Below are 26,739 nucleotides of genomic sequence, written 5' to 3'. Positions count from 1 at the left end.
TTGACCAAATGGGCTGTTGGCCTGATCCAGCAGGCTCTGATTTTCTTACATGTTGTTGTGTGTGCAGTCAAACTAGCACCCCACACACAGGTAAAGGTAAAGGGACCTCTGACTATTAGGTCCAGTTGTGACCAACTCTGGGGTTGCGGTGCTCATCTTGCTTTACTGGCCAAGGGAGCCGGCGTACAGCTTCCGGGTCATGTGACCAGCATGACTAAGCCACTTCTGGCGAACCAGAGCAGCGCACGGAAACACTGTTTACCTTCCTGCCGGAGTGGTACCTATTTATCTACTTGCACTTTGACGTGCTTTCGAACTGCTAGGTTGGCAGGAGCAGGGACTGAGCAACGGGAGCTCACCACCGTAGCGGGGATTCGAACCGCCGACCTTCTGATCGGCAAGTCCTAGGCTCTGTGGTTTAACCCACAGCGCCACCCACGTCCCTTACCCCACACACAGAGGTAGGGATTTAAGGTGCCAGACATTTCCATCGCAGCCAGTACTGCTTCTCTTCTACCTTGGCCAAACCCTACGCTGTCCGTCTTGCTGCCTGTTGGGGCCAAAGCTGATGCAGTTAATTTTGTAGTGAGTTAATAAATTGACTTTGGTGCCTGGAAGGGAAACATCAAAAGTAACGCGGGCAGTAACACGATTATTTACGTACGGTTTGTGTTGTAAAGCAGCAGCAGCAGCAGCAATGGTAGTGAATACTGGCTTAGGCAGTTTGTGCTCCTGACCTCGGACCAATGTGTGGGTCACAGCAGTTTCAATTCCTGTTTTTGATGGAACTTTCCAACACCCCTGCTTGCAAGGGACCCCAAAGGTGGCAGAAATAGGAAGTCTTTATGTTGGGGGGGGGAATGGGACAAAAATTGTATGGGAACAGGGATACACCCCAAATTTTCTATAAGGAATAAGAGTGTTCAGGAAAAAAACATGGGTGCATGTGGATAACGGTTGGAGAGGGGGAACAGAACAAAGTGTCTGGAATCCTGAACACTGCAACATTTTGTTACAGTTCCGCTTCTAAGGTTCTTTATTATACAGTGGTACCTCGGGTGGCGCTGTGGGTTAAACCACAGAGCCTAGGGCTTGCCGATCATAAGGTCGGCGGTTCGAATCCCCACGACGGGGTGAGCTCCCATTGCTCGGTCCCTGCTCCTGCCAACCTAACAGTTTGAAAGCACGTCAAAGTGCAAGTAGATAAATAGGTACCACTCTGGCAGGAAGGTAAACGGCGTTTCCGTGCGCTGCTCTGGTTTGCCAGAAGCAGCTTAATCATGCTGGCCACATGACCCGGAAGCTGTACGCCGGCTCCCTCGGCCAATAAAGTGAGATGAGCGCCCACTACCCCAGTTGTTCACGACTGGACCTAATGGTCAGGGGTCCCTTTACCTTTACCTGGGTTACAGACACTTCAGGTTTCAGACTCCACTAACCCAGAAATAGTACCTCTGGTTAAGAACTTTGCTTCAGGATGAGAACAGAAATTGTGCGGAGGCGGCACGGAGGCGGGAGGCCCCATTAGCTAAAGTGGTACCTCAGGTTAAGAACAGTTTCAGGTTAAGAACGGACCTCCGGAACGAATTAAGTTCTTAATCCGAGGTACCACTGTATTGCAAACAACGAGGACAGGTCCCTGCCACAAGGAACTTACAATCTAGAAACTGCTTCAGAACATGGGAGTCAAATAGAATAGCTGGGTGTGTGTGGGTGTGTGTGTGTGTGTGTGTGTGTAAAGATCAGAGACTGCGTTTAGGGGTGATTAGTGTATGCCTGCAGATGGTAACAGTTGCCACTGTTTGTGTGGGGGAGCAACTTCACCCCCTAAAGGTCTGAGCAATGATCGTGCAATTAGGTGATTCAAGATGGGCACCTGAGGACTTTCTAGGTTCTCCCCGGCTGTCTGGGCAGCCAGAATCCTTCCAGACTGTGACTCACTCAAGGGGAGGCGGGCGGATGAGGTGTCACTCTGCCCTTTGTGTCTAAGCCTTGGAGGAGCACCCTGACCTCTGGCTGAGCCCCAGAAGGAAAGAACTCAGTTCTCTTGTGGGAGCAGCAGTGAGCTGTTGGAAGGAGAGAGCGCTGGGGGTCCTCTGCAGCTGGCGCAGGAGGCTTAGAGCAAGGAAGGGGGGGGGACTCCTTTTCTCTTCTGCGCCTCCTGTAGGGTGAAAATCACACAGGGTCCGTGGAAAACTGGGAAAGTGGGCAGAGCTCGTCCGATCTCTGTCCCCCTCCTCTGCAGGCTGCATGAAATCGAAGCATATGGAATTATTCCAAGCAAAAAACATTTCAGCCTGATTGGGTACAGCATCATTACAAAGAAGGCTTTCTGACTTCTTCTCTCCCGGCCCCTCCCAGCCCTGCTTCCCAAACTTGGATGGCTTTAAGAGGATTATACAAATTTGTGGCAAAGGCTAATGATGGCTACTAGACACGGTGGCCAGGCTCAGTGCTCTCAGAGGCATCGCACACCTCCGAATACCAGCTGCCGAGAATCAAAGGTGGGGTGAGTTGCTGGGGCGCTCAGGACTTGCCCAATGGAAGCCAGTGGGCTTTCTCGTTGGCCATTTCAAGAAACTGCAGTGGATCGATGGCTACTAGTTAAAATAGCTATGCTTTACCTCTGCTACCCATCACCTCTGGGTAGCGCTTGCTGCCAATCAAAAGAGAAGAGAGCTCAGGTCCTGTTTTCAGGTTTTCCGGAGGCACCTGGCTGGGCACTGTGAAAACAGGATTTTGGACTAGCCAGGCTGTTCTTACAGGATCAGGCAAATTCATGGAGGACAGAGTTATGTTCTGCCTTCTTTGCCAGAGGCAGTGATGGTTCTGAATACTCGTTGCTGGAAGCCACAGGAGGGGAGAGCGTTCTTGCGTTTGAATTCTGCTTGCAGGTTCCCCACAATCGTCTGGTTGGGAGAACAAGATCCTGGATCTAGAGGGGCCACTGGCCTGATCCAGCTGGGCTTTTCTGTTCAATGGGTCTCCTCTGAGTAGGAGCAGGAGTAACAGCCCTTGCAAAACCACCGCAAGGTGACGGCGCAGGGAAAAGACAACTATCTTTATATGTAATTTTTTTCTCCACCTTTTATTTCATTTTTTTTAATAGACTAAGAGCAAGTATATGAAAATCACCAGCCAAAGCTCTCGTGGGGTGGGGGAGGAAGGGGGCACCAAAAAAAAAAAAAAAAAGGAGAACCCTACCCCCACCTCGCCACCCCCAAAGTTCCTTTGCTTGTTTTTTTGTCCGTGTAGTTGGTTGGTTGGTTGTTTTTTTGCCCCCGGGAACGAAAAAAAAGTGTCCGTGCATTTTGCATAGGTTCGGTCTTCACAGAAGACAAAGGGAAGAATCGCGCCCCCACCCCACCCAAAAAAACCTAAAAAACAAAACCCCAAAAGACTCTGGCTTAGATAGGCGGGCCGGTGCCCGCCCCGTGCCCACCCCACTACATGATCAGTTTTTTTTATATAATCTATAGACACGGATAATAGAGCCTCTCTCTCTGTACAGGACACATAAAGAGATATGTACAGGTAACCCCCCCCCCTCGGGTTGAGGGCTAGGAGATCACACACCCCCATCCTACACGCACCCTCCAGCTTGAGAGTCACCAGGAAGACAGTGTATTTTGCTGCCGCCGCCACCTATCTCTGGGGTGGGCATTCCTGGGGCACGGTGCCCGCACCCCCTACGCAGGGCGCACAACTCTCCTTTGCAAAAGTTTTCTCAGGCCGTGCAAAACACTCCCTGTGTCCTGACCTGAGCCATTTTTTTAAAGTTCCTGAAGGTGGTTCTGTCTCTCCAGATGCCTTTTTTTCTTTTTTTTTTGCAATGGGGGGCATTGGAAAAGGCAGGCAGGTTGCCTATTGCTGCGGTCCTCAAAAGAGACTGGGAGCCCGGCAGGAGGAGGGAAATGCCATATTCTGGTTTTTTTCTTCTCCGGGACACCAAAACAAAACCCCGGCCGCCCCTCCGAAAGTCCGCAGGAGAGGGAGGGCCTGCTCTGAAATACCCGCCATTCCCCTCACACACATGAGCAGCCCCAGCGAGCGGCAGACGGGGGGGGGGGGGAGAAAAATCAGAAGCGGAGGAAACCCTCCCCCCCAGCTGGTGGGGAGGAGCAGGAGCAGGAAGAAGGAGCAGCACAGCCAGGAAGGTCAGTCGTCCTCCATCTTGGGGCCTTTCCTCCTCACTCTGCATCACCTCAAGCTGCCTCCCTTTGGAATTGTATTTCTTTTGATATATAGATTAAAAAAAGGTCTGGTGTTTTCTCTCTTTTTCTTGTCCTCAGAAACAAACCGGGGAGGGCCGCTGGCACAGGCTGGGTCAGTGAGCTTGAGTCGGGGCCCCTCTCCTGCGGCGACTCGCGGGCGGCTAGGAGGCCAGCAGGGTCATGAGGAAGAGGGCAGCAGCCACCGCCAAGGGTAAGTGTTCCCGCTTCGGACTCGTCCCGCTGATGCTTTTCTCCAGCTTAGGCATCTCGGGGTTAAAATTATCTGCAAGGGGGGAGAAAGAGAGAGAGAAAGAGAGAGAAAAGGGGAAGATTGGACTCTAGCAAGGAGTTGGGCACCCTCTCCCCTCCCCTGGCAAGTGCCTCCTGCTCAAAGCGCCTTCAAGATGGCGGGCAGCAAAGGATTTTGGGTATCAGGGAGGAAGACGGCTGCTACTCCATAGCTCAAGGGTCAGGGACCCTCTTCCTGCAGCAAGTGTCTCCTGCTCAAAGCTCCTTCAAGATGGCAGGCAGCAAAGGGTTCTGGGTATCAGGGAGGAAGACGGCTGCTACCCCACAGCTCAAGGGTCAGGGACCCTCTTCCTGCAGCAAGTGTCTCCTGCTCAAAGCTCCTTCAGGATGGCAGGCAGCAAAGGATTCTGGGTGTATGGGGGAAGGAGACGGCAGCTACGCCACAACTAGAGGTCTTTATTACCCAGTCCAGGACAGACAGAATTCTGAAGAAGTTCTTGCCCTCTTTCCAGCAAGTGGAGGGGGGCACTGCCAACAGGGAGGGGCTGGTGTTTTGCTGAGTCTCCGGGAGAAAAACCAGTGCCCCCTGCCGCCCCCCACCCCAGCAGAGAGAGAGAGAGCACTGTGGGCATCACTCACCCAAGTCCTCGATCTTCACCTCGGGCCCTATAGTGAACTGCGGGAGGGTCGGAACCGCTTTCTCCCCAGAATGCGACGCTGTGGGCAGGAGAGGGTGGGGGGGAAGAGGGTTATGCCCAGGGGGGAGAGAGGACGGCAACCAGGCCCCAAACCCCACCGCCCCTATGTTGTGGTTTTCACCCACCCCATCCCAATGATGCTTGCTGCCCCCCAACCCTGGCACCCTGGAACTCCCAAACAAGCTGGGTGCCCCTTGTATGTGGTTGGGGGTGATGAGATGTCAATTGAGGCCACTGGGTCATGTGACACACAACGTAGGTTTTTTTGGGGAGAAAATGGAGCATGCACCAGGAGGGCTGTGGGTGTGTCAGAAATGATGAGCAGCACCTTGTAGGGAGTGGAGTATTATGGGGTGCACGCAGAGCACAAATCTGTCACTGCGTTTCTTTTTGCTAAGCCTTAGTGTGGATTATCATTAGCGGGCTGTTAAGCCTTAGTGTCCTTTTCAAATCGACTCCATCAGAACATAGGCAGCGGCCCTATTGAGAGTCAGACCAATTGGTCCACCTGGCTCAATACTGTCTACACTGGCTGGCAGCAGCTCTGCAGCATTTCAGACGGGACATTCCCAGCCCTTCTTGGAGATGCTGAGGACTGAGCCTAGGATCTTCTGCATGCAAAGCAGGTGCTCTACTGCTGACCTCCTTTTAAATATAATAGTATTGTTCTAGTCCTCATGGTTTTGACCAAACAGCTGCTGTAGGAATATAAGGCACTGCCTTATTCTGATTCCTGGTCCATCTAGCTCAGGGATCTCTGCGCTGACTGGGGCTGATGGGAGTTGCAGTCCAAAAATAGCTGGAAGGCCCCAGATTATGGGATGCAGACACAGAGGCATGGCTGGTGCTGAGTGCCCTCTGGTGCTCACTGCGCCTCTCCCCCCCCCCCCCCAATTATTCATGCTGCTCTGTGTCAGAAACGCTTTGGGTATTTTGATAGATAAGCCAGTGTGTAAATACGTAATACAGCAACCATATCATTGCATGGAAGTATTGGGTAAATGGCATAGGCTGTGTAGAACGCGATTAATAAATTAACGGTGACGATAAATGTTATGAAATATTCAGCGGATTTATGCACTTATTTAAACAGCCGGAGGTCAGTCTCACAGGCGAGGAGGGGCTGTTTGTCACTGGAAAGTAACGAGAAACATAAACATTACGAAATCCCCTTTTCATCTGGGTATGCCGACGACCTTTCCTTCTGTTGCACCTCCATTTCACCACACGGGGGCGCGTTAGCAAGAGAGAGCGCAACCATGAGGACTAGCGGCTTGCTTTTGAAGGGAGGAAAAAGCAAGAGGTAAAATATCTAAGAAGTATCTACACAGCACCCTGTCCAGGAGGGCTTGCAATTCGCTTTGGAAAATAAAAACAGCGCAATGATAATGAAGATTCTCAGCATGCTTTGCTTAGCACCAGATTCTGTGGTGCAATTGCAGAAAGCATGGAAACACAAACAGAGCGAGAAAAAGTCGGCTGCTTGGGACCTCTGCAGGCTTTTGCACCCCAGATAATCCTTGCTCCCTTTGGTCAGGCACAGATATCTAGAGCAGCACAGAAGAAGAAAAATGAGGGGCTTGTATCCACCTCTCAGAGTAGATCCGTTAACTTGAATGAGCGTGCCCATTTTTCCTAACAGGTCTACACTGAGTCGAACTTGGCTGGATGCAACGCAGTTGTGTGTTTGCATGGGATGAACGTGCTCAGAGCGCCTGGGACAAGGGATGTGTCTCGCGCACACCGGGGGTGAGGGGTGTGCCCCAGGGAGGTGGGGGTGCCAGGTGGGGGTTCAAAAGAGAAAAGGAGCCAGGCACTCACGGGAGGCGCAGCAGACGAAGACCTTCATTCGGAGGCAGGCCCGGCGGTGGTTGTGCATTGGAGTCGCTGGAAAAGAACAGAAAGCAACGTCAGAAGAGGCTGCTGGATCAGGCCAAAGGCCCATCCAGTCCAGGATCCTGTTCCCCCATTGGCCAGCTGGATGCCCCAATGGGAAGCCTGCAATCTACTGTTCAGTGGTAGACTGCCGTAGGACATGGAGGTTCTGCTCTGAACTGCTGTGAGATCAGAAGAGCCCTGCTGGATCAGGCCCAGTGGCCCATCCAGTCCAGTATCATATTTCCCCGGGGGGGGGGGGAGTTCTATTAGCTAAGTCAAAAGGAACCTCCTTGGGCAAAGGCAGTCTACCTGAGCCATATGCTAAGTTCCTCCCCAGGACCTGAGATCCTCTGAGCTGCAAATGCCCTTTGCATGGGGGCCCTTTTGCAATGAAGGTGCTATGTTTCAGCAGCAGGAGACGGACCCTGCAGACAGAAATCTCCCTGCCCCGGTCCAGGGCAGACAATAGCGAGCTGGACGGGCCAACAGTCCGACTGCTTGGTTTATAAGGCAACTTCTTATTTAAACCAGCCCTTCGTCCAGAATCTTGAGGACCAGCATCTCGCTTTTATTTCGAGGGGAAGGGCACAGCTCAGCGACAGAGCACTTGCTTTGCATCCAGAAGGTGGAATCCCCAGTAGGGCTGGAGAGGCACTGCAAAACAATGACTGGACTTAGATGGAGCAATGTTTTGACTCTGTGTCAGCCAGCAGCTCCATGCTGCCCCCACCCCTTGCCCAACAGCCCGGATTTCTGGCGCTGGTCCCAGAAACGCACCTTCCACCTGCTGACATTCTGCAGATGAGAATCAGGGCAGCCAGCCTTGTTTACTTGATCCGTATCTGTTTGCACCCCGGAAGGATCACGGCCTGAACTAACCAACCCCCACCTTTGCCCATTCCTCAAGGCTCCCCCACCCCCCAAGCTCCTTGGCCGCCTTCGGGATCCGGGCCCTTGGCAAGGGACTCCCCCGCCTTTCAACGCAAGGAGGAAGCATTAGCAAATTGATCAACACGGTCCTCCGTCTCTCCTTCCCTTTAAAGAAGGCGAGGAGCGTAATCTCTAGTAAAAGGTTTAATCTTGCGCTCGGATCTGGTTGTACTCATTATAGACGTGCTCGGCAACATTTGCTGGCTGGATAGGCAGGGGGATTTTTTGAGGGGGGGGGTGGGAGGAGAAGGGAAAGAGTCCACTGGCAAACTTGGGTCTTCTAATTGGCCCACTGGCTACAGCTACAAAAGCCAGTGTGTTGTAGAGGATGAGTAAAACGAGAGGGGGGAACTATTTCATTATTCCATTTGCACTCCACTTTTTCCCTTAAAAAGGTAAACGGTAAAGGGACCCCTGACCATTAGGTCCAGTCGTGACTGACTCTGGGGTTGCGGTGCTCATCTTGCTTTACTGGCCGAGGGAGCCGGCATACAGCTTCCGGGTCATGTGGCCAGCATGACTAAGCCGCTTCTGGCGAACCAGAGCAGCGCACAGAAACGCCGTTTACCTTCCCGCCAGAGTGGTACCTATTTATCTACCTGCACTTTGACGTGCTTTTGAACTGCTAGGTTGGCAGGAGCAGGGACCGAGCAACGGGCGCTAACCCCGTCGCGGGGATTCGAACCGCCGACCTTCTGATCGGCAAGTCCTAGGCTCTGTGGTTTAACCCACAGCGCCACCTGCATCACACTTTTTCCCTTGTGTACACACATAAACTGGGATAGCTCTGCTGGTAGAGCACGAGACTCAATCTCAGGGTTGCAGGTTCGAGCCCCACGGTGGGCAAACGATTCCTGCATTGCAGGCGGTTGGATCCTTGTGGTCCCTCCCACCTCTACAATTCTAATGATTCTTGCCCTTTGCCATTTCATCCTCATTTCCATTTCAACTCTCTGAGGTAGGTTAGCCCGAGAGAGAGAGGGAGTAACTGGCCCCAAGTCACCCAGTGGGCTTCATAGCTGAGTGGGGATTTGAACCCTGATCTCCCAGGTCCTAGTCCAGCACTCAAACCGGTACTGTTGGCCTCCCAGCAGCCAGCCCAACCAATCATCAGGGATAATGGGAGTCATAGTCCAGGACTGGACCTGGAGGGCCACAGCATTCCCATCTCTGTACCAGATACACATCCCAACCAATCAGGGATCACATCTGGTCTCCAATGCCCATCAGCCCCAGCCAATGTGGCCAGTGGTCAGGGACGATGGGAGCTGTAGCTCAGCAATGTTCTTGGGCTCCAGCTCCCATTGGCCAGCTAACAGATCCTTCGCTCCACTCATTCACGCTGGAGCCACCCTGTCCCGTATCATGTGATTCTTCTCAAGGTGTAGATTGGGCCTGAGCAAAGCTGCGCCCAACTTTAGCCAGGGCTGCCCCCTGGTGGACCCTAGAAATACATGCGACCACTTAGCCCTGCCAGGTGACACAAGGAGTAAGAGGTGTGGAGGGCAGAGGAAATGTGTGCGCACACATCTGAAAGGAAGAATTTCCTTTCAAAAATTGGTCGGGTGGGGCAGAATCAGCTGTCTTTAACTATCTGGACCTTTCAGCAGCCTTAATGGGAGATAGAGGCCTCATCTGCCCTACACATTTATAGCACTATGATACCACTTTAGATAGTCATGGCTTCCTTCAAGGACTCCTGGGAACCAAACCTTATTCAAGGTGCTAAGAGTCCTTAGGAGTGCTTTAATTTTAAGGTACAGATGCGGCCAAAGCATTTAAGATTGTTGGATTAGAACTGGGGAGACCCTGGTTTAAATCTCCACTCAGCCACTGAGCTCACTGGGTGACCAGCCACTCTCTCTCAGTCTCAACCCTAACACTCCTTGCTGGGTGTCATGAGGATGGGGGAAAAGCAGGGTTGGAAAACTGTGTGCATCCTCAAGCTTCTCAGAGGAATGGTGAGATATAAACACAAATCAATCGACTCTACTGTCTACTCAAATCAGGAGCGGGAGATTGGACCCAGGACCTTCTGCATGCAAAGCAGGTGCTCTGCTACCAAAGTAAGATTCTAGTCCTCATCGTTCTGGATAAAAGGTTCACTTAAATAGGGACACAGGAAGCTGCCTTATCCTGAGTCGGACCACTGGTGCATCTAGCTCAGAAGACGAAGGGGATTGAACCCAAATCCTTCAGCATTGAGTTTATGGGCCTTTTTCCAAAGACCTCCCCTCAGTTCACAAGATGTTTCCCTCTACTGAATAAGCCTGCTGCACCATCAAGCTCATCCCTGTCTAGTGTTCCTGAACCTTGGGCCCCTGGCTGATGTGTTGGACCTCAGCTGGCGCTGATGGGACTTGCAACCCAAAACCTCAGCCAGGCCCCAGTGCAAGAAGACTACTTCGGTTTTGACTAGCTGGGAGCTCTCCCAAATCCTTCAAGCCTCAGAAACAGGTCCTTCCGATCACTTGCTAACAGAGACCCATTTCTCCATCAATGGATGGTGTCAGGGATGGAACTCAACCCCATCCCTGCACCCCACCCCTTGCATTTAAGGACTATGGGATGGTGCATCTCAAAGACTCACAGATGTAGTAATACTCGTGTCCGGCGTGGAACTCGTAGCCCAGCGAGAAGGCGCTGTAGCGCTGGAACTTCTCCGAGAACTTGATGGGGCTGTGGGGAGCGTGGGGCCGGTTGCACTCCCAGCGCTTGAAGCCCTGGCTGATGTTGCACGTCCGGTAGCCCTCGTGGTTCACCATGTAGAGGATGTACTGCTCCATGCGCCCCTCGGGCACAGAGGCGTTGTAGTGCGGGCAGTAGATGTCCAGGTAGTCGTTGACATTCACCTGGACCGTGTAGCCTTCACGGCGCAAGCTGGGAAGGAGAAGGAGAAAGGAGGGGGGGGGAGAGTCAGGATTGGTCCCAAACAAACAAACAAACAAACAAACAAACAAACCACAACTCCCCAGTTTGTGGAAGGAGCATTCACGCACGTGTGTAATTTTCAGAACTTGCACACAGGCGGAAATATTATTATTAAAATAATAGGAATCCAAAATAGGATATCCAAAATACTCGGAATCAGCAAAACGTAGCTAATATTAGAATTATAGAATTGTAGAGTTGGGAAGGACCACGAGGGCCATCTAGTCCAACTCCCTGCAATGAAGGAAACTTTTGCCCCGACTTGGGGCTCAAACCCCAAGCCCTGAGATTAAGAGTCTCATAGCGATACCTACTGAGCTGTCTTGAATAGATGTGGCTAATTTAGATTCATTCATTTTGACAGGTCTATGCTGAGTAGTTGGATACAATCCATGCTTGTTGTTATTATTATTGGCAATAATAATCTATGAATTATTAATAGTTAATAATGTCACTTTTCCATTGCCTCTCGAATGCCAACAACACAATGACTAATTATTTATTTAGTTTATCTCCTCCTTCCACCCAAAGGAGCCCAGCCCTTGGATAGCTCAGTTGCTACAGTATGAGACTCTTAATCTCAGGGTTGCAGGTTCAAACCCCACATTGGGCAAAAGATTCCTGCATTTGCAGGGGGTTGGACTAGATGACCCTCGTGGTCCCTTCCAACTCTACAATTCTATGATACAGCAAACAATAAAGCAGCAAATAAACCCAATTTAAAATAAGCACACCTTACAAAATCATGTAAAAATGATTAGGGGTGATGAAGAACATCAGATTTGGTATGCACTTTTTTGGGGCGGGGGGAGGCGGAGAGGAGAGAGAAAACGCAAGGCTGCTACATGCAAGTTGTGGCTCCCTCCTGAAAGGTACCTGCTGTCTTAGATAACAAAGCACAGTCACAGCCCAAGTTTAAATTAACATAAAAACTGATCAATGTATTAAAAGTGTTAATACACTTGCACAGAGTCTACAGTCTGTCTCAATACCTTTGTATGTAAAAGCAAGGAAAGGGTATAAATGCCAGTACATGACAACTGCACCCCCAGCCCAAAGGACCCCCCCCCGCCCCATCAACAGCAAGGAGTTTGGGGTTCTCCCAACGCCCAAGATTGGGATGAAGTTCCAAGAGGCGACCACTAGAGGCCGCAGGACACAACCTGGCACCTTTTCCACCAGTTTGGGATGAGCTTGCCATTCATTTCAACGAAACGCGTCCGCTGGGCCCTCCCAATACAAAAAGCACCCCTGTAATCAGGGCTGTGTCTGCCCCAAGTCCCTGCAGGAGCAGAGAATACAGTACTGGGGGCGCAGCACTCTGAAACCCCTCACCATGTTTGAGGTTGGAAGGGACTCCCAGCCTCATCTAGTCCAACCCTCTGCGCTGCAGGAATCACAGCTAAGGAATCCCTGACACACGGCCACCAAGGAGCACCTATGAAGGAGCACTTTCCGAGCGAGTCCACACCAATGTTACATAGTCCCACTCAGAGCAGGGGTGGAATTTGTCCCCCAGGCCCCTCTGTTTGTCCCTTGAATAATGGGGGTGGAGACGCTCCTTCAGGTATACTGGGCAGAGGCTGTTTAGGGCAGGCACAGGCAAACTCCGGCCCTCCAGATGTTTGGGACTACAACTCCCATCATCCCTAGCTAACAGGAACAGTGGTCAGGGATGATGGGAATTGTAGTCCCAAACATCTGGAGGGCCGGAGTTTGCCTATGCCTGGTTTAAGGGCTTGAAAGGTCAGCACCAACACTTTGAATTGTCCTCAGAAACATACTGGGAGCCAATGTAGGTCTTTCAAGACCGGTGTTATGTGGTCCCGGCGGCCACTCCCAGTCCCCAGTCTAGCTGCCGCATTCTGGATTAGTTGTAGTTTCCGGGTCGCCTTCAAAGGTAGCCCCATGTAGAGCGCATTTCAGTAGTCCAAGCGGGAGATAACCAGAGCATGCACCACTCTGGCGAGACAGTCCGCGGGCAGGGAGGGTGTCAGCCTGCGTACCAGGTGGAGCTGGTAGACAGCTGCCCTGGACACAGAATTGACCTCCATGGACAGCTGTGAGTCCAAAATGAACCCTAGACTGCACACTTGGGAAGTAACAACAACAACAACAAGGCACCTTTGAAGGTAAAATTGAAATCTGTTGCTCCATGCACTTTTCCCTCTTCGCCTACCACCGGCATGTGGCCCTCAGTAAGGAAAAGGCCTCCTTTGCTTTCAGACCCTCAGGACTAAAGAGTGTGGGGACGTCATCTGATGAAACAGCAGAGACCTGATGGGTGGCTGAACAAGCTTCCTGGTGGCTGGGGTTGTGTGTGTGTGTGTGTGTGTGTGTGTGTGTGTGTGCGCGCGCGCATGCAGGGTGGAGATTCTGTCTCCCATACAGCTGGCAAAACCAGAATAAAAAATAATGCAACGGCAGGAGTTATGATAATGCACTCTCATTTGCATGACTGATACAGGCAAAAGTATTCAGTGCTGTCCTGCTGGGGGGGGGGGGGCGAGGAAAGACCCGGGTTCAAATCGCCACTCAGGTGGGTTTCCCTCCAAGCAACTGCTCTCTCTCATTTGGTCTGTCCTACCTCGGAGGGTTGTTGGAAAGCTGAAAAGGGAGAAGGGTTGGGAGACAGAATCATAGAACTGTAGAGGTGGAATGGACCCAGGGGTCATCTAGTCCAACCCCCTGCAATGCAGGAATGAAGTACGTCACCCTAGCTTCTCGTTTGAAACAGTTACAGTGCTAGAATAAAAATAAAACGGTGCATTGTTTTCACACCCACACCATACAATGCAAAGCATCATTTATACGTTTTTAACAGTCACAGCTCTCCACCCCCCCCCAAGAATCATGGGAACTGTAGTTTGCACCCTCACAGAGCTCCAGCGCCCTTAACAAATGACGCTTCCCACAATTCCATGGGGAAAGCCTTGCGTGCTTTAAATGAGTGGTGCTAACACCAGAGTGGCATCAGGGATGCTTTCCACTGCAAGTTCTGCATTTCAGGGGGTTGGACTGGGTGAACCTAGAGGGGAGGTCCTTTTCAACTCTTAAAACTCTTGTTGTTGTCGTTTAGTCGTGTGACCCCCTGGACCAGAGCACGCCAGGCACTCCTGTCTTCCACTGCCTCCCGCAGTTTGGTCAAACTCATGCTGGTAGCTTCGAGAACACTGTCCAACCATCTCGTCCTCTGTCGTCCCCTTCTCCTTGTGCCCTCCATCTTTCCCAACATCAGGGTCTTTTCCAGGGAGTCTTCTCTTCTCATGAGGTGGGCAAAGTCTTGGAGCCTCAGCTTCAGGATCTGTCCTTCCAGTGAGCACTCAGGGCTGATTTCCTTAAGAATGGATAGGTTTGATCTTCTTGCAGTCCATGGGACTCTCAAGAGTCTCCTCCAGCACCAGAATTCAAAAGCATCAATTCTTTGGCGATCAGCCTTCTTTATGGTCCAGCTCTCACTTCCATAAAGCTCTAGGATGCTACAAATGCGGCCTTAGTTGGACGCCAGCTGAACTGAAAGTCTTCCAAATTTTGCTTGAGGCCAGGGGACGAGCAGTGCTGGGCAGTCATTTTGCAGGATGGCTTTGTATCCATTTTATAATGGATATATTTTTTAATCAAGCCAGACCATGCACCTACCATCCAACCCCCTCCCTGTCCCCCCCTCGGCCCGCTCCCAGCTCTGCAGGTTGCCCGTGTATAAATGACAGGAGTCAGCCTAACGCCATCGGGCGTCTAGGGCCACGGTGATTGACACCTCTCGAGATCGGTCTGGAAAGCAACAGTCATCTCGATGCGCCTGGAACGGACGCGACCTGCGGATGCCGGGCTGGGAAGACTGGTGCCCCTTCCTGAGCCACGAGGTCGTCCGTGTCGTCCCCCCACCCCTCTGCCTCCCCCAGACCCTTCCAATCCTCTCGCTTGAACCCGCGCAAGGCACCCTCCCCATGTTCTCCTTTTCCAAGCTTGTGTCAAACGGAGGGCGCCAAACATCGATTGGCCACAGACACACATGCTGTGCAGATGCGCTCTGCAAATTATGTATTTCTATTTTGCAAAACGCAACTTATGTTAAAACTCCTGGGCGGTGCTGGAGGTGGCAGGGGACTGAGGATGCGAGCCGGTGAGGTGTTGGAATAGGACCTGGGAGAGAGCAGGGTTCGAATCCCTATGCAAGTGAAGCATGCTAAGTGACAGCTGCTTGGGCTGGAAGTCCAGATTTTGGGTCAGGAGTCAGTAAACTGTGAGTTACAGCTTTCGTTTAGAAAGAAAGCAAACTTCTAATCTAAATAATCGGCATGTTTGTGGTCTTGGGCCAGTCACTGTTTCTTAGCCTAGCCTACCTGTCAAGGTTGTTGTTGGGAGGAGAGAACCATTTATGCCAACTTGGGTTCCTTAGGGTGGGGTAGGGGAAAGAGGTATATAAAATGCAAGAAAAGTAAAAATAAAAATGGAGAGCAATGCAATTTTCTTGGCCCACCAAACATATTGGGGGAAAAGTAGGGGGTTGAACTAGATGACCCTTGTGGTCCCTTCCAACTCTGTGATTTGATATGTGCAAAGACGTGTGCATATAACAACAACAACATTTATACCCTGCACGTCTGGCTGGGTTTCCCCAGCCACCCTGGGAACGGCATCCAGGAAAATGCACACATTGGTGAAAATAAGATATAAAGTTTCCTTCTATTAGAGAAAGCTGCTTGCAAAAATGTATTAGCCAAAACTGCATGCAGAAATGTGTTTATCAGGAGAAAGTTGCGCAAAAGAAATGAATTGCCAAAAAGAAAAAAAATCATTTATTTTGCGCAAAAATAAATGAATTGCAAATTGCTGTGGAAATGTGGAGAACTGCATTTAAGATTAGAAGAATTAAGAAAACAAAGCTAAACTGAAATGGACAGATTCATCCATCCAGTTGGGGGAGGGACTCTCTTTATTCCGCCTCCAGTAAAAATGGTGCCAACATAGCCACATATAGTTAGTCAATGTGGACCACAACTCCCATTATCCCTGCCCATTGGCCATGCCGGCTGAGGCTGATGGGAGTTGTAGTCCGAGAACGATGTTGTTGTTGTTGTTGTTGTTGTTGTTGTTGATTCAATTTATATACTGCCCTTTATCCAAAAATCTCAGGGCGGTGTACACAGCGTTAGAAACTCCCATTGTTCCAGGCGCATTTTGCAACAGGGAATTTCATTAGCGTGATCTGTTTCTGAGCCCTGGGCGCAGTACTGCGCCTAAGATTTCCGATTAAAACTGCAGAGTGGAAGGAAAGGACCACCTTTTTCTGCCTCCCCACTTCCAGCCACTCTCTGAAGACTGGAGAAAAGACCCTCTTAAGAACATTAGGGGTAGGGAGCAGGCAGGGAAAGGACTAGACCATGTGAAAGTTCATTCATTTTCAGCTTTTTATTCTTGTTATTAAAAAAAGCGTGTCTAGACATTCCGTTCTTGCGCCCATAACCCTGGTTTGTGGTGCCATCTAACATTGGGTGTACCCCATTAAGAACATTGTTTTTCACTGCATTGTTGAACTACAACTCCCATCATCCCTGCTTTACACCTCTGCAGGTGCATTTAATATGTGTTCCCTGATTGGTTGGGACACCTGTCAAGGATGTTGCTGAACTACAACTGCCATCACCTGTGGACACAGGCTACAATGGCTGCGGCTGATGGGAGCAGGAACCCAACAACATTTTGTCTTTCAGGGTTATCACAGGCTGGCTTCTTGGGGCCACTGCAGAAAGAGATCAGTCCTAAGCACGGGGAAAACAGCATGTTCAGGACCACCTTTTGTGTTGTGATGGTGCACAAAACCAGACCGAAGTAGGAACCAGGCCAACCACTAAAAATCAGATCCTTCTCTGTGTCCCATCCCTCCCTCAGGAGGTGGGTGGCAATCGATTACGGGGCCTTTGTGGTGGTGACCCCCCAAAAACCCTCTGCTGCATCCCTTCCAGAAAGAGCCACCGGTCTCCTACTCATTTTCCCCTTTCCAATCCCCATGTGCTATTTAAATGCTGCCGAATGTTCTGTTTATAGCCGCGTGTATGTGATTTTAAAGATGGATTTCATTTTTAGATTTTTTTAATCCCGTATCTAAATTTTACCACAAATTCTATAAGTTGTGCAGCCTCCCGAAAGCCTCACGAAACAGGAGGAGGAAAGTGGGGTGTGGGGTGGTAGTTGGTGGATTCATTATTTACATAAAACGCACTGCCGACTCTTGTGATTTGAAGGCAATCCCAGGAATTATTTTTTCAAGGGGGGAAAAACACACCCACACACTTTCTGCCGAAAGGGAGAAAATTCCAGCAGCCAGAAGGAAGATGTGCCAAAGAGAAAGACGTGTGTGTGTGTGTGTGTGTGTGTGTGTGTTTGGGGGTGGGTGGGGGGGTTATGAAGAACTTGAAAAGGGATGCTGAGCAGCGGGGCGGGGGAAAAGCCCTTTAAGCCGCTCTCCAAGCTGTTGAAAGACAGGGAAGGAACAGTTGCAGTCTAGCTCTAAGATAGCTTCCTTGCAATGATACTGGCCCTACCCACCCAAAGGGCTAGGCTGCTGATGGGGACAGGCGAACTGCAAGCAGCGCACTCTGTTGCAAGATGAATCCCAAACTCACTTGGTAGAGCATGAGTCTCTTAATCTCAGGGTTGTGGGTTTGAGCCCCAAGTTGGGTAAAATATTCCTGCACTGCAGGGGGTTGGATTAAATGACCCTCGTGGTCCCTTCCAACTCTAGGATTCTGTGAAGCTTAGATCAAACACTCTAAAATGTGGTTAAGGGCTCTTCCCAGGGAGGAGAAAGGCCATCTCTCCCAGCTCACAAGCCCCTCTTAAGGTAGCCCCAGAAAGGCTGAAAGGAGAACCTTAATACAGTGGTACCTCGGGTTAAGAACTTCAATTCGTTCTGGAGGTCCGTTCTTAGCCTGAAACTGTTCTTAACCTGAGGTACCACTTTAGCTATTGGGCCTCCTGCTGCCGCTGCACGATTTCTGTTCTCATCCTGAAGCAAAGTTCTTAACCCGAGGTATTATTTCTGGGTTAGCGGAGTCTGTAACCTGAAGCGTCTGTAACCCGAGGTACTACTGTACATTTGTGTGGAAAGAGGAATTATTATGCTCAAGACAATCCGTCTTCTACACAATTATTAAGCTTAATAGATAATTTTATTTATTAGATTGAGGCTTCCTCCAAAGGAAGGAAGCGTATCCATGCTAACACAATTAAAACATATCAATCCTGATTCAATTAAAATGTCCACAAGGCAGTTTAGAACAACGTTCAAAACTTCTAAGAGCAATCACCTAGGCTGCATTTGTGCCATACATTTAAAGCGCTGCGATACCACTTTAAACAGCCATGGTTTCCCCCAAAGAATCCTGGGAGCTGTAGTTTGTGCAGAGAGTTGCTAGGAGGCCCCTCTATTCTTCTCACAGAGCTACAACCCCCAGAGTGGTTTAACAACCGATCCCTCCTCCCAGGGGGAACCTGGGAATTATGGCACTGTTGTGCTATAGGGGCCTCCTAACAACTCCAGCAGCACCCATAGCAAACTACAGTTCCCAGAATTCTTTGGTAGGGGAAGCCATGATGATTTAAAGTGGTATCATAGTGCTTTTGAAGTACAATGAGAATGTGGAGTCGCTCTCCAGCATAGAATTTCAGGACTGGCAGGGACAGGATGTTCAGTCATCAAACGCCTTGGCAAACAGGAATGTTTTTACATTTCTCCTCAAAGAAAACAGCGAGGGAGACTGACGCACCTCACCACTAGGGCAGGTGTTCATTCCACAAACGGGGCACGGCCACCGAGGAGGCCCCGTCATGGGTCATTGCCAACTGGGGCAAATCATTTCAATAGCAAACTCATGTGGAAAAGTGTCAATGTCCCAGGAAGCTAAAGGGGGCCGGTTGGGGGGGGGAGGGAGGTCCCGTCATGTTTAGGGGGGTCCCCAAGATTTGCAGAATCATAGAATTGTAGAGTTGGAAGGGACCACGAGTGTCATCTAGTCCAACCTCCTGCAATGCAGGAATAAGCAGATGTCTCATACGGGGCTTGAACCTGCAACCTCGGCGTGATCAGCACCAGGCTCTAACTCACTGAGCTATCCAGGGCTGACCAAGTACAATTTTTATTCTAAAAAATCCAAGGGGAAAATCCTCCCCTAGGGAAGAAAAACACACAATGAGAACTGACAGCTGTGGGCTGTTGCAAAATTTGCCCATTTGCAAAACTCGGGTAGGGATGGAATGGAGTACCCTGGCGGAAGGGCATGGCTGGCACCCTTAGGAGGCGGGAAACAGACCCACTTAATTGCATGTGTGTGTATTTCAGTGATGCATCTGTTCTTGAAAGGAATTGGGCCTCGCCTCTGCTTGATCTCGTTTATTTTCCAGGGCAGGAGTTGCAATTCCCAGCCTGGTGCAAACCCAGCCGTTTACTCAATTTGTAAAGTTGACAAGGGGAAGGCACAGGAATCCCGGCTGCGGCCCATCGTCGGCACCCCCCCCCATAAATAAATAAATAAATCCCGGCAGCTTGTTTTGCCGGAGCTGGCTGGCAAGGGGGCAGCCGAGTCTCCCCACACGAGCCGCCTTCTGCCAGTGCCCAAATCTCAGGGGATCGTGTCGGAGAACGCTGTGCTTCACACACCCCTCCCTGTCTGTTTCACCCCTCCTGGTTGCCAGCTCCTAACAGGGCAAGAGGGATTTCAGCCTTTGGGCGGGCGCCAGGGAGTGCCCAAGCGGGTTGTGCTGTGCCAACGCTTTCCCATCAGGGGCTGCTGCTGTTGCTGCTGCCACCACCCAGTAAGGGGTGAGTGTGTGAAAAGAGAAAGAAAAAGCTCACACAAGGGCCACTGACGCTAATTGCACCCCACTGAGCAATTAAGATAACTTTGCTGACGAGCAAGGGCAGGCAAGAGCAGAGGTGGAGGTGAAGGGTGGGGTCCCTTGCAAAGAGAGGAGCAGGAAAAGTGCTCCTCTACCCTCCTCCTCTCGTTTTCCTCTATTGAGGTGTGCTGGGGGGGGGAAATGCACACATCTGGGTCTGGGCCACATTAACGCACACACCATATCTTGAAAGCATGTTTTCACCTCCAAAGAATCCCGGGAGCTACAATTCCCAGCATTCCCTGTGAAGAGGGACTGACTGCTAAACCAGCTCTGGAAATTGCAGCCCTGTGAGGTTCTCTGCCTCCAATACCCAAGGCATCAAACCAGAGCAATATTTCCCCCACCCTCCCACCGTTGAGATGGTATTACCCAGAGACATTTGGGACAGAGAAGGATAGAGAAGGCTATTATTTGCATGACAGCTAAAACCAAACCATTGTGTTCAGGGGCACTATAAGACTAAGTAACAGTGCAAGAAACTCAGATATATAAGCTGATCACCAAATGGCACCTTAAAACTCGGTTACCATGACCACCACAACAGAATGTTTTTCTCAGTAAGTTGTTGTATTATTATTATTATTGTTATTATTATTATTTGCATTTCTATACCGCTTTACATTTTAAAGAAAACATCTCAAGGCAGTTTAAAACATCAGATAAAACAATCCGGAATAAAACAAATGCAAACTTCCAGGAAAATAGTTCAGATCTAAGGGACATTTTGCTTTCCCCATATTTATTTACCACCTTAATTGATAGAGCTGCCCAATAGCAGAAGTACTCTAGGAAGGAAGTGTGGTGTAGTGGCTAGAGCGCCAAGCAGGGGGTGTGGCCGGGGGACAAGGGGCTGCCTGCAGCGAGTTCAAATCCCCTCCGGTTTTTATGCATTTGGGGAGGCACAAACTGACTCTGGCCGTTGCCTTCTCTGCCTCAAGGAAGCTGCCCAAAGATGGGGGCAACTTGCAGAACGTGTGGGTGCAAGAGAGAGCCTTAAAAGGGGGTGAAATCTTGTTTTCTGTGTGTGGAGTGCGGAGGAACGGCAGCCAACCCGCCCGTGACGCCCACCCCTTCTTCCCCACTTTCTCCACCACTGCTGGCACTAATCCTGTTACCCGTTAATGCTCTAAAAGGGCGCCCCTGGGGAGCTTCCATTACGCTGATCCTGCACCGCAAGGCCCCTCTGATGTGCTCAGGGGAGGCCCCGGCACTGCCTAATCCTGCCTGATTGGGAGCCCGGGCTTTGATAATCCTGACAGGCTGACAGGCCACACACCAGCACGCATGCACGGCTCCGCCAATTAATTAGCCACGGTCTCCGCGCAGCACTGAACTGGCGGCACGGAGGGACATAACCCTTTGCGCCGCCGATGGGGGGGGGAGCGAGATGCAAGGCGCCAAAATGCCTCTAAAGACCAGGCGCTGGGGACAGATTCCAGGGGGCGGCTGGGCATGAGACACACGCACCCCAATGTGTGTGTATGTGTGTCTCGTGCCATGGGGGAACTGGCTACGGGCTGCAATGGGGAAGCAGAACCTCCACAACCAGTGGCAGTGTATCTTTGATGGTCAGGGGAAATGCAACATGGGAAAGGCCTTTGGATGAAAAAAGAGGCTGGATTAAAAGAAGCTTGTCTGGCCAACCCAGCAGAGCAATCCTTCTAAAGAGGGCTGAGATTCTAATTCATAAGCTGCTGAAGAGAGGTGTCTGCCATGGATGCTGAGAATGGAGCTTCCTCGTGCAATGGCAGTCTACCTCCAAATGCTAGCTGCCAGGGCTTGGCTGCTGTCTGTGTGCCTGTTTTGTGAAGTTCTCAAGTGCTGGAGGCCTGGGATCCAAAAGAGAACGAGGCTGTTATATACTTCTGGCATGACTCCTATTCCCCAGTCTCAGATCCCAAATCTGATGCTCTTATCTTGCAATGTAGTTCTGCTCTTGAGAACTTGCACACTGTAGCGGTGGAGACAGTAAGCGGTGAACCTGAAACTCAAGCGATCACATCTCTGCTCTGCTACTGTCTCAGACCCCGAGGCCAGGCCTCCTTACTAGAAAACCTTGGTATTGATAGCACTCAGAAAAGAGGAAAAGCACTCATTACATGCTCAGGGGGCTCCCCCTCTTTTCTTACTTAAGTAGCCGTGTTTTTCCACTGCCCTGCACCCCAGGAACTGAAACTGATGTAGAAGGCTAATACCAACTGACCTAACAGCGTCATTGTAAGGATTATCAAAATCAAGAACACAAAGCACAGTGGAAGCTCAAAACGACTGCAAGCTAAGTCTGGTGGGATATTCTGCACTGTTGAACTACAACTCCCAACACCCCTGACCATTGGCCCTACTGGCTGGGACTGATGGGATTTAGAGTCACACCTCTGAGTTCATTTAATATGTGATCCCTGATAGGTTGGGATGTGTGTCCAGTATGCAGTGGGGAGCCTTTGGCCCTCCAGGTATTGCTGGACCCCCATCACCTCTAACCATTGACCATGCTGGCTGGGGGTTGATGGGAGTTGCAGTCCGGCAACATCTGGAGGCCCACAGGCTCCCCGTTGCTGTCCGACAACAATTGGTTCGTACATGGACAGTTCACCACGTCCCCGTTCTGTACCCATGTTAGGAAGCCCAGGGCAGGTTCACACACAAACACCCTTCAGCAACTCCCTGCTGGCCCATCGCTTTGCCACTGTCATCTCCTCCAGATTTCCAGCCCAACGAGCAAAAGCGCCTTGTGTGCACATCTTGAAATCGGAGGCCTTGACAAGAGTGACAGGCAGCCTCTCTCTCCACCTTCCTTTCATGCGCGAGGAGGGACCGCCACACTGTGGCTGGAGGTGCTGCCATCGTCGCCTCTCCAACAAGTCCCGTGCCCAGGGGCAGGACAACAAAGGCCCCTCTTCTGCTGTTTAGAGGAACAGGGGTTTGCAACCGATGCAAACTGCATCTCTTTTCAGCTGCTCAAAAACGGTCCTCCACAAGCATCAAAAGCAGCATCTTTGGCCAGGGATGTGAGGTCTCTGGGGCCCTTCAGATGTGCTCAGACTCCATCTCCCATCAGCCCCCAGCCAGCATGGCCCATGGTCGGGGATGATGGGAACTGGAGTCCAACAGCAGCAGCAGCTGGCGAGCTATCCCTGACCTGAGGAGCCTGAAAAGTCCTGGGTTCAAATTTTGCCTCTGTCACAACCTCTCTCGCTGAATAAGCCACTGTCCGACACACACACTCTCACACACACTATTAACATCTGGAGAACTGCAGGTTCCTCAGCCCTGCTCGAAGAAGCAGCGTGGCTCAGTGGGTAGAGCATGAGACTCTTGATCTCAGGGCCATGGGTTTGAGCCCCACGTTGCGCAAAATATTCCTGCATTGCAGGGGGTTGGACCAGATGCGCCTTGGGGTCCCTTCTAGCTCTAAAATTCTATGATTCTGTGCTGCATGGGAGAGATGCAGAGATGCAAGAATGCCTCTCAAGATAGGTGGATACCTCTTAAGGCATGGGTAGGCAAACTAAGGCCTGGGGGCTGGATCCAGCCCAATCGCCTTCTAAATCTGGCCCGCGGACAGTCCGGGAATCAGTGTGTTTTTACATGAGTAGAATGTGTCCTTTTATTTAAAATCCATCTCTGGGTTATTTGTGGGGCATAGGAATTCGTTCATTTCCTTCCCCCCCCCCCAATATAGTCCGGGCCCCCCACAAGGTATGAGGAACAATCGACTGGCCCCCTGCTGAAAAAGTTTGCTGACCCCTGTCTTAAGGGCTAAGAAGGGAGACCTGCAGCTCTCAGGACAGCGCTGGACCCAAACTTCCAGCAGGGCTAATGGTCAGGGGTGCTGGGAACTGTAGTCCAGCGACATCTGGAGGGCTGCAGGTTTCCCCACACCTGTCCTTGGCACACCTCCCAACCAGTCAGGGATCACACATTCAGCTGCACCTACAGAGGTGTAAAGCAACCGTGTCTTAAGGCTGCCAGGGTACTTGTATAGAATTTTTTTAAAAGCACACAGTTCCAGCACATTTTCAACAGGCCCCGGATTCAGGAGGCACCTAATGTTTTCGCCAGGGTACAGGAATCCGCAGCAATAATATGCATGTTCAATATGCATCTCCCCCTCTTTCCTGGTCCCCCCAGGAACCTGCAACGCGGCTTCCATGTTAAGATCCGTTTAAATAATACAGAACGGTGCCCACACAGCTCCCTCTTAAAATTTGGCAACGGGAGCTTTTTGCAATCAATGGCCTATTCTGTAGGCGTTTAAAAATCGATGAACGCTTACCCCCAAAACCCAAGAGGTAGAAGAGGATGAAGGGGAGGCAGAAGAGGGTTTGCAGCTGGAACAAATCCAGCCTCGCAAGTCCATTTGCACAGGCTGGAGAAACACCGGCGATCGGGGTGCAAGTGGGGCTGCTTAGAGCGGCAGGTCTCCAACCTTTACAGATCCAGGACCTGCCTTCAGCCCAGATGTGCATGGAATCACAGAACTGTCGAGTCCGAAGGGACACACGGGGGTCATCTATCCCAAACCCCGGCAATGCAGGAATCTCAGCTAGGTCATCCCTGACAGATGGCCATCCAACCCCTGCTTAAAAACCTCCAAGGAAGTTCTCTCGCACTCTGTGCACTCAGTCTAACCTGCCTCACTGGGTGCTGCCAGCCAGTGCAAACAGCACTGAGCTCAATGACCATTGGTGGCAAAAGGCAGATTCCTATGGTTCTAAGCAGGGGGCAGGGCCTGGTGGGAAACATCTGCGGGTGAGAGAGTGAGGCCTGTGGACCAGAGTGTCCCTGCCCCTGATGTGGGAACTTGGTAGGAGGCAAAGGGAAAGCCTGCCCTCTGCTGGAGAAGCTGCAGAGTCCCTGCCAGCCCAGACAAAACAACGCTGGCCTTGACAGGGTGAGCCGCCGGACCCAACAGACAGCACCTTCGTACGCTTCTCTGACGAACACAGGCAGGTCCCAACCTGTCAGGGATCTTGAATGCCTGGGATTATTCCTGGTCGTGCGCCCCAGGCAGGTCTGGAAGCCCGGCCAAGGCTTCTTGCAGAAATCCGGGCACTGCCCTTTGAGGTGCTGGCCTAGGAATTTCGCTTGGCTGGGTGCGGCAGTGGCGGTGAGGGGCTAGTCCGGGGCGGGATCGCCTGACTTTATTTGCGGCCTTCTGCCAGCCGCTTTCTGCTCCTCTGGCGCAATGAGGGCTGACCCCTCCCTCGACCCGCCTTGGCCTCTTCCCTTTTCACAAGACGCCGTTTTCACACCACTTCAAAGGCAGCCGGTGATGGAAGGCTGAACGTTTTGCTCTGGGGCGGATCATTGCACCTTGATGTGTGTGGGGTTTGGGGGGGGGAATGCGTTGCCTCCTGTGTGGCGCTGCCCGCACTTCCAAAGGGCCTAACTGGCACAGCCCAGAGAAAGGGCAGGCAGACCAAGGAAGCTGCGTCTTTGCTGCCCCACCTCAGGCCTAGCAACCAGGGATGGTGCCTCTGAACACTAGCAGAGTGCCTTTCTCCTAGGCTGTGAGCCTGGGGTGGTGAAAGCTGTGGGCTGTGCATGGCATGAGGCCTGAGCTTCGTGGCTGAGGGGGGAATTTGCACCTGGGTCTCCTCAAAGACCCGTGTGGGTCATGGGTGGCGCTGTGGTCTAAACCACAGAGCCTAGGACTTGCCAATCAGAAGGTCAGCGGTTTGAATCCCCGCGACGGGGTGAGCTCCCATTGCTTGGTCCCTGCTCCTGCCAACCTAGCAGTTCGAAAGCACGTCAAAGTGCAAGTAGATAAATAGGTACCACTCCAGCGGGAAGGTAAACGGTGTTTCCATGCGCTGCTCTGGTTCGCCAGAAGCGGCTTAGTCATGCTGGCCACATGACCCGGAAGCTGTATGCCGGCTCCCTCGGCCAATAAAGCAAGATGAGCGCCGCAACCCCAGAGTCGTCCGCGACTGGACCGAATGGTCAAGGGTCCCTTTACCTTTTACCTCCTCAAAGTTCCAGGCATATGATGCAGAAGGCCCAGCTTGGCTGCAGTCAGTGTGGGAAAAGGACCCAGGCACTTCCTTGAAGCTTGAACTTGTTTTATTATGGATTGCTTTATTTGATCTTTTTAATGTAAGCTGCTTTGAGTCTTTTCCTTTAGGATATAAAGCGGTATAGAAATGAAATCATCAACAACAACATATTTTACTGTATTTTTGGTTTCTATGGAAGCCGCCCAGAGTGGCTGGGGAGGCCCGGCCAGATGGGCGGGGTATAAATGATAAATTATTATTATTATTATTATTATTTCATGGGGGGTGGGGAATGGCACCTAGACATTCTGTTGTGGCAAACATAACCTAGGCTACAGGTGCCATTTGGCGATCAGCTTATATGAGTTTCTAACGCTGCTTGGGCTATGCACCCTTTGCTGGGAATAAAGTCGCACTGAGCTCCCTTCTGGATAGGCGTGCATAGGATTGCACTTTGTAGCTGATCCAAAGCTGAACGTAAGACTGTGTTTGGGGAGGGGGGACAGCGTCCCTTGTGCTCAGTGGAAATTATATAGTGAGCTCAGATCACCGCTCTCTATCCTCTCGCTGGGGAAAGCTCCTTTTTGCGCAGGGAAGACGCAGGCAGTAATTCAGCTCAAACACCGCCTCCCTTTTTTGTAAGTGAAGCTGCAGGCAAAATTCAACAGGGACAGCAACCTTCCCCCTCTACCCCAAGTGACGGGAAACATCCCCTGTTGAACCTCTGCCTGCATTCTTACCCCGGTAAGCAAGCGGGTTCCGACCCAGCCACAAACTTCTACTTAGATGCAAAACAACAGCCAGAGTCCCAACCCTCGCCTCTCCCCATGGCTCAGGAGAGAGAGAGAGAGCGCTGCTGAGGGTGCAAAGTACCCCCCACAGGGATTGCTTCCTGCAGTGGGACCTATTAGAACTATCGGCAGCCTGGTAAACAGTCTC

At 51.3% G+C, this 26,739-nt stretch overlaps 1 protein-coding gene across 2 annotated transcripts in view; it reads right to left on the bottom strand.

Moving 5' to 3' along the window:
* Positions 1–3,072: 3,072 nt before the first annotated feature.
* The window catches only part of EFNA3 (ephrin A3), a 58,983-nt gene continuing 35,316 nt past the window's right edge, over positions 3,073–26,739 (bottom strand). The window contains exons 2-5 of one of the 2 annotated variants that reach the window (XM_080984817.1): positions 10,560–10,849; positions 6,983–7,048; positions 5,103–5,180; positions 3,073–4,497 (exon numbers count right to left, since the gene is read on the bottom strand). In XM_080984817.1, the coding sequence (XP_080840943.1) occupies positions 4,376–4,497; positions 5,103–5,180; positions 6,983–7,048; positions 10,560–10,849 (556 nt within the window). In that variant the 3' untranslated portion in view covers positions 3,073–4,375. The remainder of the gene's footprint in view (positions 4,498–5,102; positions 5,181–6,982; positions 7,049–10,559; positions 10,850–26,739) is intronic. The other variant, XM_080984818.1, reaches the window with a different exon arrangement.

The sequence above is a fragment of the Podarcis pityusensis genome (assembly GCF_964106645.2).
Source record: "Podarcis pityusensis genome assembly, chromosome: 16".
NCBI classification, from domain to species: domain Eukaryota; kingdom Metazoa; phylum Chordata; class Lepidosauria; order Squamata; family Lacertidae; genus Podarcis; species Podarcis pityusensis.
This window is presented reverse-complemented; position numbering and strand designations above follow the sequence as displayed.